Source organism: Cheilinus undulatus, linkage group 17 (assembly GCF_018320785.1).
Source record: "Cheilinus undulatus linkage group 17, ASM1832078v1, whole genome shotgun sequence".
Taxonomy (NCBI): domain Eukaryota; kingdom Metazoa; phylum Chordata; class Actinopteri; order Labriformes; family Labridae; genus Cheilinus; species Cheilinus undulatus.
In genome coordinates, this window is record NC_054881.1 from 19,666,431 (window position 1) to 19,684,859 (window position 18,429).

Genomic DNA, 18,429 nt, shown 5'->3' on the forward strand with positions numbered 1-18,429 from the left:
TTCTTCTAAGGTCAACAAAAGGTCAAGAGACAGGCTAATGGCGTGAGTGCTTTCCTCCTCCATATTCCTCCTGAGTGGGCGTGGCTTCAGCTCATTCAACAGACACACCCACACCATCCTGGAGCAGATTTTACTGCCTCATTTTTCATGATTTGAAGCTTAATTTTATAAACTTGGAGATGCTTTATTTGACTGAAATTTGACCTGGGGGTTCATGACACAGTGATCTATCATACGACAAACCTAAATACAGACTTATTTTTACTTTACAGTGTCTATAAGCTGTGGTATTTTATATTTAACCAGAATAATAACCATTCTTATCAAAAAAAGATTTTTTAATTCATTTGTGTAGTAAGTAGCCCTCTTAAAAATCTAAATCCTTTTGTTAAAAACAGAATGAAAATACATTAAAAATAGCTAAAATGGGTTAATAATGGCAAAAAATGGTGGGAAGGATGGTGAAATTAGATCTTTAACGAAGCAGAAATGGGTTAGAAATGCCAAAAATGAGATAAAAGTGGCAAAAAATGGCAAAAATGGGTTAAAATGGCAACAATGGGCATATCAAAGCTGCAGTAAGCATTAATTTTTAGTATAGTATGCCCACAAAAACAACACAACCCACCAGGGTCTTGTTATTGAAGCCATCTAACAGAATAACACACTTCTGCAATGCCTCCTCGTGCTGCACTCTCACTTGAGGAAAACAAGCAAGGGACGATGCTCCAGCCAATGAGGAGGCTAGCACTCGCAGCCAATCACAGCTCAAGTCAGAGGGAGCATTCCTATTGGCCACTGTAGTAGGTGCACTTCCACCTCTCAGCTCAGTGAGAAGTTGATACCATGGCAGAGTTACCAGCGGTGTTCGGTCCTATGCCGAATTTGTTCATGCTTAGATGAAGTATTTTCTTGCCTGTAATCTGGCCATTGATTTCAGTGGAAAAGCAGAGCAAAATCACTCCACGAGAGCTTTGCCATCGTCAGTATTCGATTAAGTGGACGTGCTTATCTGCGAGGAGGTATGTGAGAAGAGGAGAAGAGCTACGGAGTTCAAACAGGGAGAAGAACAGGAAGGAAGGGGGAGTAGAGTTGATTCTACATGGTTCTCATTGAATGTTACATACTCACTTTTACCATAAGTGGTAAAAGAGGATTCAAAAGTGGCTGAAATGGTGTTAAAATAGGTGGAAATTTGGTTAAAGGGATGTAAATTGATATAAACTGGAAAAAAAGGGTTAGCTGAGGCAGAAATAGTCAGAAACTGGCAAAAATTGGCAAATCAAATTGGGTTTTCAGATTTAAAATGTGTTAAAATTGGCGAAATAGGTGGGGGAAAATGATAAACACGGGTTGAAATTAGGCAAAATTGGTGTAAAGTGGCAACAGTGTAATCCAAAAATGTTGTTAGTTTCTTTAAGGCATCTGGAGATCCCCTTTCAGTGTCTTGCGACCCCCAATGGGGTACCAACCCCAACATTGAGATCCCCTGGTCAAGTGTAACAGGGTCATCACAAGAAGTTTCTAACATGTACTTTTGGACTCATTTTTAGATATGTGAGTATACTCCTGAAGAAAAAACTTTAAAAACCAGCAGCTAATAGTCTAGTAATGGCCAAGAAATTTAAGAGCCCATGACTACAGGATGGAATGGGATTTTGCAATGTTTGCGTTGCAGATTATTTTATTTTAAACACTTTTTGTTGTTTATTCAGTTTAAAATAAAATATATAATGTTAATTATTTTTCATGTCAACAGGACTTGGTGTCGGGTAGCAAAACAATGAAATCAGAGAAAACATCCCTGAAAACAAACAGAAGGGGAAAAATGGCTGAAATTTTGATAAAACTCTTTAAAGGTACAACCTTGACTACCAAATACCTACATCATACCAGGCCTCATGCACCAGCAGCGGAGAAACAATTGCTTTTACACGTAAATTTAACACCACAAGGAAATGTAGCTGCTAATCATAAAAAAGGAGGAACACTTAATATGAATTTTTAAGAGACCCCAATAGAGTAATGCAACTGAATCCAGTGATCCTGAAGGCTTTCTAGTACAGAAATCAGGTCTCTGATATGTGCTTTGTTATTCATCTGGCGCCATCTGCTGGCCACTTAGAGGACTTGTCTCTCGTCTGCCTCTCTCCTCCTCTAGACAATGAGCTGACTGTGGGGAAAGTCTACGCTGCTCATATGATCTTTGACTACTACAAACAGAACCGCGCCAAGAGACTCCAACAGCAGAACGCTTCAGGGGGACCTCAGGTACAATGGTTTATACAGTGCCTTTAAGAAGTATTCACCTCCTTGGATGTTTGACCTTTTATTGATTTTATAAATCAGTCATGGTGTAATGTCAAAGTGAAGGCAGATTCCTACAAAGCAATGTCAATTAGATAAAAATATGTAAGTTAAGATAAGTGATTGCATAAATATTCACCCTCTTTAAAGTGACCGACCTAATTTAACAGAGGTCCAACCAACTGGTGCCAGCAGTCTCACAATTAATGAAATGAGGATCACCTGAGTGCAGTGAATGTATCTCAAGTGATTGAATTATAAAGACACATGTTTCTGGAAGGTGTAGTCACTGGTTAATAAGTATTCTTGGCTACCATTACACCATGAAGACTAAAGAACACGCGAAGTTACTGGAAAGTGAAAGTCAGGGGATGGATACCAAAAAGGAACTCCAGGCACTGAACATCACCCAGAGCTCTACTATGATTAAATCTGGACAAGAATTCACCAAAAGCCTTGTGGGAGACTCCATGGTCAAGGGGAAGAAAGTTCTTTGGTCTGATGGGATGATGAAATGGTGCTTTTTGGCCATCAGACAAGACGCTATGACTGGGGGACACCTGTGAAGCACAGGTTGCAGCATCATGTTGTGGGGATGCTTCTCAGCAACCGGCCATGGAGGGCTTGTAAAAGTAGAAGGTACAATGAATGCAGCAAAATACGGGAAAATCCTTGAGGACAATCTTATTCAGTCTTCAAGTGAACAACCCCATGCGACCTGACAGAGCTTAAGCAGTTTTCAAAAGAAGAATGGAGTTAAGTTGCAGTGTTGAGATGTGCAAACCTGATTGAGACCCATCCACACAGACCCAGTGCTGTGATAGCCAAAAGTCAATCTCCTAAATACTGACTTGAGGGGAGAGAATGTTTATGAAGTCACTGATTTTATATGGCATGTTTTTATCTAATTGACATTAGTTTGTAGAAATCTGTTTTCACTTTGACATTAAAAAGGTGTTTTCGTATTTTTTTGTCAGAGAAGCCAAATTATGTTGACCATGATTAATTTATAAAATCAATAAAAAGGTAAAACATCTGATTATAACCACATCCATTAACCTCCCACTTCATTATTAATAGATATGATCTTCTTGAGTTCATAAATCGTTCTATCACTGTTTCTGTCAATCTTTCACTTCTGCAGAGTAAACTGGGGGCTTTATTCCGTCCTGTGCTGCCACTCACTCACATACTGGAAGTTGATCCTCCAGTTTCCAGCCAAAAACAGCCAATCACACCTGAACCTAAGCCAGAGGTGAAGCCAGAGATCCTGCCCACTACCTGCCTCACTGCTGCCACCAGGGACACAATGTGAGTGATGTCCTTTTTTTCATATACAAAAGAAACATCATAAAATTTAAAAAAAAGCTCAGCTTTTTTGCTTTTAAGGATAGAGCGATGCCTGCAAGCTAGTTTAGGCAGACAACGTGAGTTTAGTGTTCTATTTAAGCCGCAAGAATTACAGTCCCTCTCTCTGCTCTGCTGTTGCCGGCTCTGCCTTGAGTCAGTACTGTGTTCTTACTTTCACTAACACCCCAGCATCCACCTGTTGGCTCTGACAGGGTTTCAATATGCTATCTCATCACTTCATAAATTCTGCATGTTAAATACATGTGGGAGGAGTGATGAGGTGTCTAAACACAGACTACAGTATGTTCTGCTGCTGAAATAAACATTTTAAAACATTACAAACGTGAATCGTCTGACTGAATTAAGGTCATAGTAGGCAGGTTAAAAGAGGGTGACTAGGTGTTGTTTGAAAATGTGTCAGCCTGTGATTGAAGATGCAGTGACGGTGCTGTCCTGACTTCAGTGAGGATTTCATTTCACTGCTGACGGGTCTGAACTGTAGCAGGCTTCAGATTGACAGCAGGGAGTCAGAGCAGTGAACGAAGTGAGGGACTGGTGTGGAAATCTTGTTATGCAATCACACAATCCTTGGTTATTCAGAGGAAAATCTCATATACTGCATGTATTTTTCTCTTCAGTGCATACAGTATTAGTCAGTCCCTTGTGTTTTTTTTTTTTTTTTTTAATTCAGACTGAACCAGAGGAGTGGGATCAAACATTCGCAGTCTGGAGACATTTCTCAGACAGCACAGCGGCCCAAAGCCCGGAAGAAACTACAGAGAGGCCAGTCAGAGGATGTGCCATACTCCCCTCGACCTCAGGTACACAGACAACACATATTTAAATATTATTTCACATTCAAACTTTATCAGAACTTCCACTTTAATCTGTTTCCTTCATACCCACTGCTTCTTCTTCTTCTTTCAGGAACTGGTTGAACTGAAGCAGGTGGAGAACATCTCAGACACAGAGGGATATCCAAACCTTGAGGGTCACTGCAGAGCTGCTTCACTGCCTCGCCTCAATGCTGAGTACTACGTAAGCTCTCCACCCCTCATGGTGACATTTATCTTGTTTATAGGATATTTGTAGATTAGTTTAAGCTGATTTCTTGTGCATATAATGGGTTTTTAAATGACAAATGAATATAGTACTTTTTTTTTCTTGGTATAAATTCAAGCTTGTAGAAAGAAATAGAAAATGATGAAGTGGCTTATTTTAGCAATGAGCAGGTCAGAGAAATGGAAAAATGTTGAAAAAGGCCATTGAATTCAGGGTGAAAGTGGGTCAGTGAAAGCAGCCGGGAGGTTAATGAAGAAGACTCACTTTCTGTCAGCCCACATCAGTCATCCTGTGAATCCTGACATCACTAGTAGCACAAATTTACATGTTTTTCCATGCAGGATATTTAGGACAGACATATAACAAGAGACCAGCAAAGATGTGTTTATTAATTAAGTTGCTGGAAAACAGGTACAGCTGTAATTATCCTACTTTCTAATTTTTTCCTCTAAAATACATAATTTTGATCTTTGCCATTTGTTAACAACTTTATTGACGACAACCAAACTTCAAAGCTACTTTATTATCTTTAGACCAACTCTCTTTTAGGGTAAAATTGAACTTTATTTTGGAGTTAAATAAGAACTTAAATACCACTCACATATATTGCTTTTATTATTTAGCTAGAGTCACAGAGCATTAAGCCGATATCACATCTTGAAGTAGTTAAAAAAATAGCTGCGGTGTCACAAAAGGGTTTAACAAACGAACAGACTGAAATGCAGAACAGGAAAAAGTCTCACTACAAAAAAGGCAATGCAAAAGCTTACTTTCTTAAAGTCCAAATAAAACAGGCTCAGAAGAAGTATTCGGGAAACACTAGCACTAAATGTGAGAATAACACATGACACAGGAAACAAAAGGAAAAGAATGGCAAGACTAAAATCATGAGACAACTGGAAACTCAGGAAGGAAGAAACACAAGGGAACCGGATAAACAATAGGGTTATATGACAAAATAAGAGAGAAAACACTAAAACTAAATGTGGGAAAATAAACACAAGGACCACAGAAAACACAAGGAAGGAAGATTTGCCAAGGCAAAAAACATGCCATAACTGGGAACTAAGAAAGAAATAAACACAAAGAATTGGGAAACGCATGAGGGTTATGTACCAATATAAGAACAGGTAACACTAGAACTAAATGCGCGAATATAAATACAAAAACACAGGTAACACAAGGAAGGAAAAATGGCATGAGAAAAAAAAAACAAAACAGAAAACAACTGGGAATTCTGAAAGGAAAAAACACAAGGAATACAGGAAACACAATAAAGTTTTATTACAAAATAAGAGCAGGAACATTAAGACTTAACAGGGAAATATAAACAAAAGGAACAAAGGAAACACTAGGAAGACCAGAAACACTAGGAAGTGAATATGGAAAGACAAAAAACTTGAGACAACTGAGAATGTAGGAAGGAAGAAACTCAAGGGAACCAGAAACACAAGACGGTTATATGACAAAATAAGAGCAGGAAAAACTAGAACTAAATGTGGGAATATAAAACACAGGGAACACAGGAAACACAAGGAGGGAACAATAGCAAGACAAAAACAGGAGATACCCAGGAACTCAAGAAGGAAGAAACACAAGGGAAGAAGAAGACAATAAAACAGGAAACACAAGGAGAAATCAGTACTGTAACATACAGCACTGTTTGATTTATCAGAAAATAAAGAATTAGGTTAAATCGGATACTTGAGAAGTTGGGGAGTTTGTTGATCACTGGACTTGAATGCTTTTGCTTAGATTAGTTTGCCCTGCAAATGAACTAGGTAGGAGAGATTCTGCATGTTAACTTTATATGTGAAAATTCTGGAATGCTATTTTAATCAATGGTTTAAGTTAGTTATTATGAAATGCTTAGTTATATCATTCATCTTTTTGATCTCATATCTTATTTAAAAATTATCTCCAGCAGGTTCTAGTCCAACTGTTGAGTTTTGTTTTGCTGCAAGTTGTCCTTTTCTAATTTAAACTGTCACTCATGTTTACTTTTTGTTATTTTGTGATGAACAGTGGCTGCTCTCATTAGCAGCGTTTGAATGTAAAGTGAAAAGATTTTACTGTCCATCATTTCCTGTTTCCTGGATTCTTCTTCCTGTCTGATGTCATCTGTTTAGCTTTGTTTGTCCGTCTCTGTTTTTAAGTCTGTGTCTTTGTCACCGTGCTCTCTCCCACTACACTTAACATGTGCTTTCCTGATGTTTACGTTGCTTTTTGATCTCCCTCTATCTCTCTCTCTGAAGGGATAAGGCTGGTGTTATTATATGTTTTTATTTCAATTAATCCTATGAGAAGACTTAAACCAACTTTTATGGCTGGGGATATAGTGGCTGAAGACCAAATGTTTTTACATTTTCAATCATAAACAAACGTTGTTGATTAAAAATGGGGCAGTCAGGACTTTAATTCATAAAAGGTCTGACGGAACAAAAGAAATACAGATAATCCTTCATAATAAAAGCACAGCATAGACTTGTTGCACCATATTTTCTCCAGGCATACATCCATGACTCATTGAAAATGGTTTAATGATCGATTTTTCGGTCCCAACCCACCATATGAGGACAAAGGATTTACAGCCTATAAAAGTATTCATCCCTTTGGATGTCTGACCCATTTTTAATTTTATAAATCAATCATGGTATATAATTTGGCTATTTTTTTAAATTAAAAATGTCAAAGTGACACTTATTTTACGTTGCATATTTTTGTTTAATTGACATTACTGTGTAGCAATCTGTTTTTACTTTGGCATTAAAGAATTTTTATTGTAATTTTCTGTAAAAAAGCCAAATTATATTGACCATGATTTATCAAATTAACAAAAGAGTAAAACATTCAAGGGGGTGAATATTTTTTATCGGTACTGTTAAACATAATAGTGATGGCTTCTTGTTGGGATGGCATCCTGTGAATATTTACCCAACAATACCACATGATTTTAGTGTAAGGATGTTAATCAAATGGTCACATTTCATAAGTTTGGAGCATTGTTGTGTTTCTCACTGAAGTATCTTAATATGTTGTGGACAAAAAATAAGGCTCTTTGTCAGGATGTCGAAGAGAAATCAGCCTCAGCCTTTTCTCGTCTCTCCTCCTCTGTTCTCCCTTTCTCCTTATTTCGATGCCCACTGCTAATGTTTTGCCCACCTCCCTCTTGTGTGTGCTGTCTGATAGCGGAGCCACCCACGCCACGCCCCTGGGACCCACCTGGCAGTATGTACCACCTGTTGTGCCACCTCTTCCATTCTCTTCTTCTTCTTCTCTGCTCCTCATGTCCACTCCATCCTTTCTCTTCCTATTTGGCTTCTGTGTTTGCCTCAAACTCATCCCGGTTCACACACCGCCATCAACACTCAAACATACACATTACACACTGACCATTTCATGATTTTACACATTACATGTTATAAAGGAGCTCACCCAGAATTCATCCTTTAAAAACTAAGTGTCCGTGTAATGGGGGTAAGTCCAGCACTCTGCCCTGCTTTCAGCCATTAGCCGCAGCAGTGCGACACTTTGGTGAAATGTGATTGTGTTTCTGAGTGTTGTAATGTAGTTTTCTAGCAGTGTTGTAGTTTAGTAATGTGTAGTTTTTTGTGTGTGATTGTGAAACAAGGCAGGGACAGAAGTGCTGCTTTTGTGCTTTTGAAATAACGATTTTCTTTCACCACTAAAATCCACCCAGCCTTAACTGTCATTGACTTTACTGTCAGTCTTAAAATCTTAAGAGCTGATAACTGAAGCAAATCTTTAAATTCATATTCATTAAATCTCTGACAGTTTAAGAATCTTTCAATTGTTTAAGATAAGGGGGGTGGGGGATTTATTTCAATTTTAATGATGGCATTTTCTCAACAAAGCAAGATTTTAAGACTGCACATAAAAGAATGACATAATGAATATTAATATTTTCTTCTGTGTTGTCATATTGTTATACCTGACTGTAGCTGCAGGATAAACTGTGTGATAGGAACAAGAGGAACAGCAATAACTCCTTAATTCTGCCTGAAATAAAGCAATTAAAGAAAACATTGATCATAAAAATGAAAGAAAAATATTTAATTTTTACTCAGTACATTTTAAACATTATAATATTAAAACATTGAAATCTACCATTTTCAACCAGAGTAATATTCATAGGCATCGACTGTTAATTTCTTACACAATTACAACCATATTGTAGGCTGACGGACTGCTCCTGAGTTGTCTGTATTTTTTCCCCATTGAATTTTTAAGGTCATAGGACAAAGATTGGTGCCATGAGGCTTAAACGCATCCCTTGATTTTGATCACTGTTATGTTTTTCTGTCATTAAAAAGATTGTTAACAAAAATTCCCATGGTTCAAAATACAGCATCAATCTGTGCATCCATCAGACATCCGAATTCTGGTTGTCTGTCCATATTTTCATCCTCTATTAAACAAGCAATGGTTTTTAGGTATTCAACTTGAACTTTGAAGCTCTAACTTAACTCTCCTGATCATAGTATTTAACCAAAATGGTTCTGCTGCATCAGAAAGGGTCCTCACCATTCGTATCCAGTAAAAGATTTAAGCCAAACAATATATTATACTGATTCATTTCTTTAAATCTGAAAATATTAGGCTGGAAGTCTGTAACTCCATGTAGGTCTTGTGTCCATTTTAGGAAATTAGACAGACATTCAGGCACACCTGATAAGAGTCAGCTGGCAGACCTCCTGAAACATTTCTGTCAGAAGTCTGATGCCCTTTTCTCCTGAGAGCTGATGCATTTTTCCTGAGACCCCAACACTTTTTCTTGAGACATTTTTGTCTGAATACTGATACCCTTTACCTAAGGCCTGATGCATTTTCTTTTTTTTACCTGGGATCTGACACTTTTTTTTTTTTCCTGAGACCTTTTTTCAGGGAACTTTTTCTCTGAATTCTGGGTGACATTTTTCCTGACCCGACACCTTTATCCCTGAGACATTTTTGTTTAAAGTTTAAATGACAGATATTATTCTTAGATCTAAGCTTTTGTAAAATCTTTAATCTGACAACTTATTCTGTATTACTCCAAAAAAGTGTTAAATTAAAAAAAAAAAGCCTCTGAACCCAACAATGTGTGCCCAGCTCTAAACATTCCTGTAATAATCTTTTATTTCTGCAAAATGTTTCATTCTTTGCAAGATATTAGTAATAATTTGTTGTAATTATTTTTTTATCTCAGCCCCTATAAATGATTCTAACTACATTTTAAAAAGACAAATATACTTAAAATCATTGGTAAATAGTTTGTTGATTCTGTTAAAAAGTTGCTTAAATAATTATTCTGTATGTACCTCACTGAATTTAGTATTACTCATTTTGTTTGAGCTAGAAAAGTGTTAATAATAATATAATGACTTTAATAAAGGCTGCATATTATTTCTTTTATGAAATGACAGGTTATTAAGATTGTCTAAATTAGAATATCCTTAATTTTTAAAATAAAAATGACCTTCTAACAGTGAGAATGAAACTGAGGCTAAATTTTGCCTATCCATAGATAAATACCAACATGTTTGAAACTGAAGCCTGCAAAAATGTTTTCCTTAAATCATCAGAAATGTTTCAGACAGTAACCAGCAGAGGGGGTTGTAGTTTAACTGTTGATCCTGTTCCCTATCACATCAGTTTGTCTCCTGATAGCTGTACTGGTCAGGAAGATGAAGAATCAGGTGGGGTAAGTGTCCTTTAAGCATCTGTCAAAGCATTTATTCTAGAAGGGAAATTGGTCATTTTGAGATTATAAAGGCATTTAGTTATTTAAAAGGATCACTGTTATGATTTAAAGTGGCTTATTGAAGATGCCAAAAATGCCATAAAGGATATTTGACCGGGCCCCACCTTTTCTTTGTTTACTAGCAGCGTCGACTGCTAGCTTACAAATGATGTGTAAGTTTTGCAGGAGTGAGTATTCAAGTTCTGTCCAAGCTTTGTGTTTATTCTTCTCAAACTTTTCTGACATCTGTGTCTGGAGAAGAACAGGTAGAAGGTTGATCTTAAAACAAAGGTTACCCTCCTCTGGTTGTGTCATTTGTGTGGTGTGGATATTTTTGTGATCCACTAGTGGTGAAGTGAGACCACAAGAGCCATCCCTCCTCTTTTCTTTATCCTGACACCTTTCACTTTCTTTTCTGTTCCCTCTCAGCCGATTGTTGACCTCAGTCCGATCAGACGCTCAGCATCCTCACTGACACAGCAACACCATCTGGAGGGCGGGCTGAGGGAGTATAACCTGGACCGGACCGGACCCTCATCAGCAGGGTCAGGACAAGTCCAGAGCCAGGACAGAGCCCACCACCATCACCACCACCACCGCTGCCATCGACGCAGAGACAAGGACAAAGACAAGAAGCAGAAGTCATTGGATAGAGCTGCTTCTGTGCAGCCATCCAGCACTGTTGGTAAGACAAAATGAACGCACAATTGTCTGATGGGTAAAAAATTTAGTTTAATTCATGTACAAATTAAACAAGAACTTCAGCAAACCATGAAATTTACATTTAAATGGGTATAGGAGCAGGCCCTGATAATACATGTGAAATTTGAAGCAAATCAGATGTTTCATATCAGAATAAGGCGAACTTCTTGTGAAATTTGGTGAGATATCAAGATGCTCACCAAAAGCAGTAATAGAGGGTCAGACATTGACCACATGTGAAATTTCACTGCAATCAGATGTTTCATATTAGAGTCATGGCAGCTTCCTGTGAAACTGGCAAGATATTGATGCTTGCAATCGCCAGTGAAGCGTCTGTTAATGAAACATGTCTGTGTTGTGGACAATTATTGAAGACTTCAGAGTAAAATATGAGATTGGCAGGCTCAGGGCATTAAGAGGACTAAACAAATGACTCATTTGTGTCACTTCCTGTTGGCAGTAGAAAATGATGTGATGAAATGTTTACATGTGGGCATGTTTAGTGTGATAATGCTGTCTTGCTAGAAATTCAGAACACAAAATAATGTATACAAAAGTTACAAAAAGGTTAAAGTCATCTGGCACCATCAAAAACAACCTACTTTAGAAAAAAAAAAAAACACCAGAGGAGTATATGTTCAGTTGGCAGCTGGGGCCGCTGTGACAAAGTAATGATATTGATGCATGAATGAATTCAGGATCAGTGTGTGATCATCCTGTGAAGTTTAATGATATTCACTTGAGCACTAAAAAGTTATTTGGCATTTTTGGTGAATTTTCACTGCAAAAAAATATACAAAAAGAAGTGAAAGTCTAGGTCCTCATTACAGCCCCACCCTATGGCGAAAACTCAAGTTTTTCTTAAGTTTTGATCTCCATTGAGTCAGTCTGATAAAATCTGACTTGTTGGTTAAAATGTGCAACTTGTCTGTCAGTGAAAAAAGGCAAAAATGTTGACCTAAAACTGTAAAGTTTAGAGGATGGTCAAAAGGAATTACACAATTCCACTAAAAAAATTCTATTGGGGAACATTTTTGAATAAAGTTTCAGCAAACAGTAACAATAACAAATACAATTTAAATGGAGTCCTCGCTGACCAAGGTCAGTGCTCAGGGCCTGATTAAATAGCAAATGTTGTTAAGTTTGACGGGAGAATATAGCTTACATTAGCAATGCAAGCCTTCAGTCCTTTTTTGCAGGTTAGCAGCCTCCATTGCTGAGTATTGTCACTCCATGCATCAGTTGTTTAAGAATGACCTGCTTTATTCTCTGGAAAACTTTTGCACCATTTTCTCAACTAAACAGTGCTAAATTACACTGTTCCATCAAGGTGCTATCAATGCTATTAGTTCATCATCATTTAAATTTGTGTTAAATAGTATTACAGCAGTATGGCAGCAGCCATTAACTGGAGCTGCAGTGACGACTAGTGGCAGGTAGCTGCATTACAGTTTAGACAGAGCTTTTGACTGGGATTGTGGGCCTGAACAGGTATTTTCATCATGGTGACAGCCATAGTTGGGCTTCAGCCCATTTCTTCAGTGACCAGTGGGAGTCATCACTGACGCTATACATTCATGTTTTATTGAGATAATCTAAAAATACTCCTTCTAATATTTAATTCAAGCATGTTGTTACAGTGGTTTTTGAATACAGTTTTATTTCTTTCAGTGCCAGTTCAAGGTAAAAATTGGTCCATTGTCAGTTAAAGTTGAGTTGAGAAAAGTCGTGAGAGGGGTTAAGAGAAATTATACTGACTTCTCTTCAAGCAGGACCTCGACAGGATCTCACTGCTTTTTATTTGACCCATCAATAACACGACAACTGGAAATCCAAGTGGGTGTTAACGAGACAGCAGCGAAAATGAAGCATTTCAGATGGAGGTTAAAATAAGGGTTTTTCAGGGTGCCAGTGTGAGAAGCATGAGGAGTTTTTTAGCTGTAAACCATGTGAAGCTACTACATGGGTATCAGAGAGATGTGTAAAGCCTTGAAAAAAAGGCATAATATCCCCACTTTAAGTTGAAATATTGTTATTTCCTGCTCTGGTCCTGTTACCTTTGCTCTTGCTGAGGTCACCAGATGGTTACATGCCAAAGCACAAGACTTCAAAGAATCTCAACAATGAAGAGAAATTCAATATACCGTCATGTAATTTCCACTTTAAGCCAGTGTTGTTGCTCTTTAACAAAAGCTGCACAGTCTGGCTTTGTATCCTTAGTTCAAACCCCCTGGACTCTTCTACAACACCTATAAAATATAATGTTTTAATATAAATCTGTTCATTCAACATAAGAAAGTTAATTCATATCATGAAGTGGAGATACTGTCCTCTAGAAACATGGCGTTATCTCTAATGAGAGACAGCAATAGCAGGCCTGGCCTTCTCTGCAGGATCACTTAGATGTCTTAACGTTCGTGCAGAAATTCTTTGCAGGATTAAAGTTCCATGATCGGGTTATGAAGGTGAAGGAGTTTCTGCTGTGCTTCATCCAGGGGATTGTACATGTCAGGCTTTCAATCTGATTAGAGAGAGTTGTTAGCTCTCAGAAGAAAATCTGCTTTACAAGGGATTTGAGTCTGTCTTATTTCTGCCATTTGCTCCCTTTGTTTCTTCTGACCTCTACGGCGACACTTGAAACATTTTGACTGAGCACTCGAATGTTGGATTTGTCAAAAGCTTTAAACGTGCAACTGTAAAGAACAACAGAGAAAATATGAGTTTATTTTTTTCTGTTTTTCAAAACAGAAAAAGTGCCATGAAAAGCACTGGTGTGTTTTTCACTGACACATTTCCTCTTGAACTTTTCACTTATGAATGGATACAGAGTACAGTAAATTCCCCTTTAATTCATTGGACACACTGACAGGGTGTGGCTGTGGACTTGCTGGCCGTTTGCCATGAATGACTTCAAGCTGAACTTTGGGGGTCAGCTGTTAAACACATGGAAACAAAAGAAGTATGCATGTTTTATTCTAGTTAGTTATTTGCTTTTAAGGAGTTAACAGAGTAGAATCAAACAACTGCAAGAGAAAGTCAAGGTTATAAATAATGATTTATACAATTTATATACTTATAGTTTCTAAGTCAGATTGTCCAGGCTCTGCTAAAGTTAAAGATCTGCAAGGTGCTCTTGTAACCCTCCTCCACCTGAGCTCCTCCTTCATTCTGCCTCTGACTTAATCTATGTCTTTCTTGTCATTGATACCTGCTCTGCTCTAGGTTTTTTGCTGATTCTCTCCCTGCTTTAGGCTTTCCTTAGGTTTTGCATAGGAAAAGCAGGAATGTGTGCTGTTGTAATTTTGATGTTTTTGCCCTTATTTATATTTTGTCATCTCAAATTTAGAGACAACTGTGCTGCAACAGAAACCCACATTCATGCAATACTTCTACCGCTGTCCATGCTGGATGATTTCTAATGCCCTAGAATGGTATTTATAACTTTCCTTAACTGACTGTGAAATGTTGAATTGTCACAGTGCACATTAACGCATCACCAACAGTGACAAACACAGAGCGTGACCCGTCGTGGTCACAGTCTTTGCTTGCATTCAGAGGTTGTCTGTTAGAGTGATTAGAGCCTGAGAGCGGTTGGCAGGGTTGTTTTTGTGTTGACACTGGAGGGCAGCAGCTGGGCTTTATTGCTGACATAAAAGGCTACAGTGGACAGGCCAGCACAGGGATTTATGGAGGCTTTTTGGTGAGATAGCAGAACATCCAGGAACCCTTTTTATTTCCAGATTAGACCAAGGGAAGGAAGAGGGTAAAGGAGAGCTTTACCCCTCAAAGCTTGCCTTTCTCTGAGGCAGATCTCTTACATGAGGATGATGAAAAGGCTTCTGTGTTTCTGTCATCGTGGTTTTAATCTGAAAACTGGAATCATTCCAGCAGTTTCTTTTACCACTGCACTCAGCTTTGTTCCTCACACTAACTAAGAAGCACACAGACAAGTATGATCCATAGGCCTTTAAGATGCATCATATTTTAACATTATAAAACCATGATGATACATAGCCCAGTATCAGAAAAATGCTTTCTATATTACCTCATCAGTTTGGCTGTAATGAGAAAGATTGGATTCTTTAGTTAAAGACAGCAACCAAACTCTCTTTGCTTCACTTCAGTCAGGACCTCTACCAGCAGTTATTAAACAGCACTTACTGCTCTGATTTATGTTTGGCAGTGTGGCTGTTCTGGGATCCCCCTGCCCTTCCACAAGCCTACATGGAAAGCATTGAGCAGAAACACCACACGCTCCTGCTCTTATTTTGTCAATAAGGAAAGCCTAAAGCAGGAAGAGAAGCAGTTAAAAAAAAAACAGAGCAGAGCAGGCATCAATAACAAGAATGACACTGATTTAGTCAGAAGTAGAATGAAGGAGGAGCAGGGGTGGAGGAGGGTTGCAAGGATTGCAGAGAGACAATCAGAGAGACTAGCTAGCAAGAGCAGTTGTTATTGCAGTGGTTTGATTATATCTACTTATATATTTATATTGGTTTGCCGGTGGTCAGGACCTCTAGTGAACCTTAAGTTTATATTATGTTGCGAATTAGATATTTCATTGAATTTTTGTTGCCTTATCTAATAAACAGTGTTGGGCAAGTTACTTCCAAAATGTAATATATTAAATATTACCAGTTACCCACATTTAAAAGTAATGAGTTACTTTATAATGGTCTTTTTAGAGTAATAAGTTAATTATTACTTTTAGTTACTTTTGCTTTCACCACAATAAGCACTTAGGTCAAGGCTTTACAAAATGGAGATGTGCAATTTTCTGTCATGGAAAAGAATGATAATAATAATAATAATAATAATAATGTAATCACATTGAATAATTAAAAAAAAACAAACATGACACGAAAAACTCTTTTTCTACACCTCTTTAATTTGCTCCTCTCAAGTCAAACAAGGCACTGGGTTCAGAGCACAGACAAATGGCAGTTAATTTACTTTCACATTATACTTAGAGCCTTTTGAATGTTCAACAAAGTCTTAACAGAAGAGTGTCCTGCAGAAAACATACCAATGACCAGATAAGTAAATACTGAATACTTGCATATTATATTTTGTGTAACCTAGAAGATATGTTGCGAGAATCCTTTGATATAAACTCAAAGTAGCCTAATCTTACTACACCTACGTCCTGCGGTGCTGGGGTTGTTTATCTCCTCAGACAGCAAGCACATGGCTAATTAGGTTGCGTATTTATGCAAGATGACGCGAATGACGTCAAAACAATGCCTATCTCTGCGCTTGCTCGGTGCTGTTGGAGATTAGGGAAAATTTGACCTGAACATTCTCAGGAAGCAGAATTTTAATCTTAGTGAGGTTTTCCTGGTTAACCAAAGGATTAATATCATCAGCGGTATGGAAGGATTTTTAGTTAGTCATTGCTGTAAGTAACGGAGAGGCTGAAACAAAGGGGACTGTATAGCTGAGTGGCTGAGCAGAGTTGTAGTGGACTCCAATAAATCTACTGTGAAGAAAGCAGCACTGTGGCATTAGCGGAGAGCTCCACGCTCCACGAAGTCTCTTTAGAATATAACGTGTTGTAACGTGACTAACTGAATGTGATATATTACCATCTGTTTTCTGTGTTATGTTACTCGTTACTGTATAAACATAATTCATTACTGTGATGCATTACTTTTGTAACACATTACACCCAACACTTGCTAATAAATGACCCCTCAGCTTTGGATTATTGTTACAATAATGCAGTTGTAGTTGCAACAGCATGTAACGTTAGAAATGGTTAGATTTCAATCATTTCATATCTATTTGGATACATATTTGTATCTCTCAAATGTATATTGAACTAAAAAACTCATTAGTTATCTGCATTTTGAGTAAATTTGTGCTTATAAACTCACCAGGAGGCCGTCATGTTTTGGTCAGCTTTCATACCAGAGTTTGCTGCGTGTTGGTTTTGTCTCCCTGCTGTCAAAGCTTTGTCATTCCTTCTAAGTTTTACCCCAGTCAGACTCCCTACAAGTGACTGGATTCAGTGTATAGTGGAAGCATACTGAGAGCTTTTCAGAATAAAAGCATTATGTTCATACGAAGGTTGTTTCTCCAAGGAAATGCTAAAGTGGACTTTTACTTTGAAAAGCGCAAACGGGAAGTGCTTTCGTACTGTGCCTTTACCTGAACCGTGTGGAAAGAGAAAACTTCATAAAGAGTAGAAGTTTGCGGAACAACTTTATTAAACAAATGCATTTTAGCTTGTGGCCTCATTTGGTTAATCAAAAAACAGATTTCAAACATATTCTACCACTGTGGACATAAATATTTGCTATAACAAGATAAATATGGCTCTGTATTTATCATTTTCCTGTCTAGATGGACAGATAACTGCTCATGGTGCAAACAAAAAATAGAAGAGACCTCAAATTTTAAAATTCTCCCTGCATGAGACGTGCAGCCTCTCTGCAATGCAGTCCTAACACTGGCTGCCAGTCTCAAACAGCAGTTACGCATAGGAACGGAGAGGAGTGTTGCGGAACTGTGACGTCACAGCACCAGTGTGGACCAAAACATGGCAGCCTCCTGGTGAGTTTATAAACTCATATTACTCAAAATGCAGATATCTAGTGAGTGCTTTAGTTCAGTATACATACAAGAGATACAAAAACCTATCCAACAAGATGAACTTGTCTGATCATGCAGGGTTCCTCTTAAAGATGAGTAAGTATGGTCAGATTGTAAGATAGTATTCACTTGCTCCTTCCCATCCTCTAGATTCATTCACCGACCCTTCAGCTGAAGGCCTGTCCAGAGAAAGAGCGAGAGAGCGCGACCGCAGCCGGCCGCATGAGAGGAGGCATCACTCGTCAGCGGGAGAGAAGCAGCGCTACTATTCTTGTGAGCGATATGGCAGCAGGGAGCAGTTTCACGCCAAGTCAGCAGGTCCAAGTCGATCCACGTCTCCCGGAGAGGTGAGTTATCTGTTATTTAAAATCAATACACAGCCTGGATTGTATTTCCTGTCACTATATTGAAAGATTTCTCATAACTGACTGCAAGGAAAAGTGTAAACTTTTTCTAAAATCCTTGTGGGAGTGTTTGCAGTTATGTTAAGACACTCTATGAAGAGGGCAGGATTGTTGTGTATAATGAATGATGGTGCTTATTGTTCCAATTAATTATTATGTTGTGGTGGCAGCTGAATGTTTGAATCACTTGGAGTCCAACACAAATTTCCCCAAGGGGACAATAACGTTCATTGAATCATATAATAACCTGTTATATCGTATCTTATC

General features: G+C 38.1%; 1 protein-coding gene across 3 annotated transcripts in view; it reads left to right on the forward strand.

The window, feature by feature from the left end:
• cacna1bb (calcium channel, voltage-dependent, N type, alpha 1B subunit, b) overlaps positions 1–18,429 on the forward strand; it is a 245,563-nt gene that overhangs the window by 224,368 nt on the left and 2,766 nt on the right. For 2 of the 3 annotated variants that reach the window (XM_041810708.1, XM_041810709.1), the window contains 7 exons: positions 2,162–2,271; positions 3,452–3,618; positions 4,349–4,478; positions 4,585–4,695; positions 7,909–7,947; positions 10,892–11,147; positions 17,909–18,105. In XM_041810708.1, coding sequence (XP_041666642.1) covers positions 2,162–2,271; positions 3,452–3,618; positions 4,349–4,478; positions 4,585–4,695; positions 7,909–7,947; positions 10,892–11,147; positions 17,909–18,105 — 1,010 coding nt within the window. The remainder of the gene's footprint in view (positions 1–2,161; positions 2,272–3,451; positions 3,619–4,348; positions 4,479–4,584; positions 4,696–7,908; positions 7,948–10,891; positions 11,148–17,908; positions 18,106–18,429) is intronic. The other variant, XM_041810710.1, reaches the window with a different exon arrangement.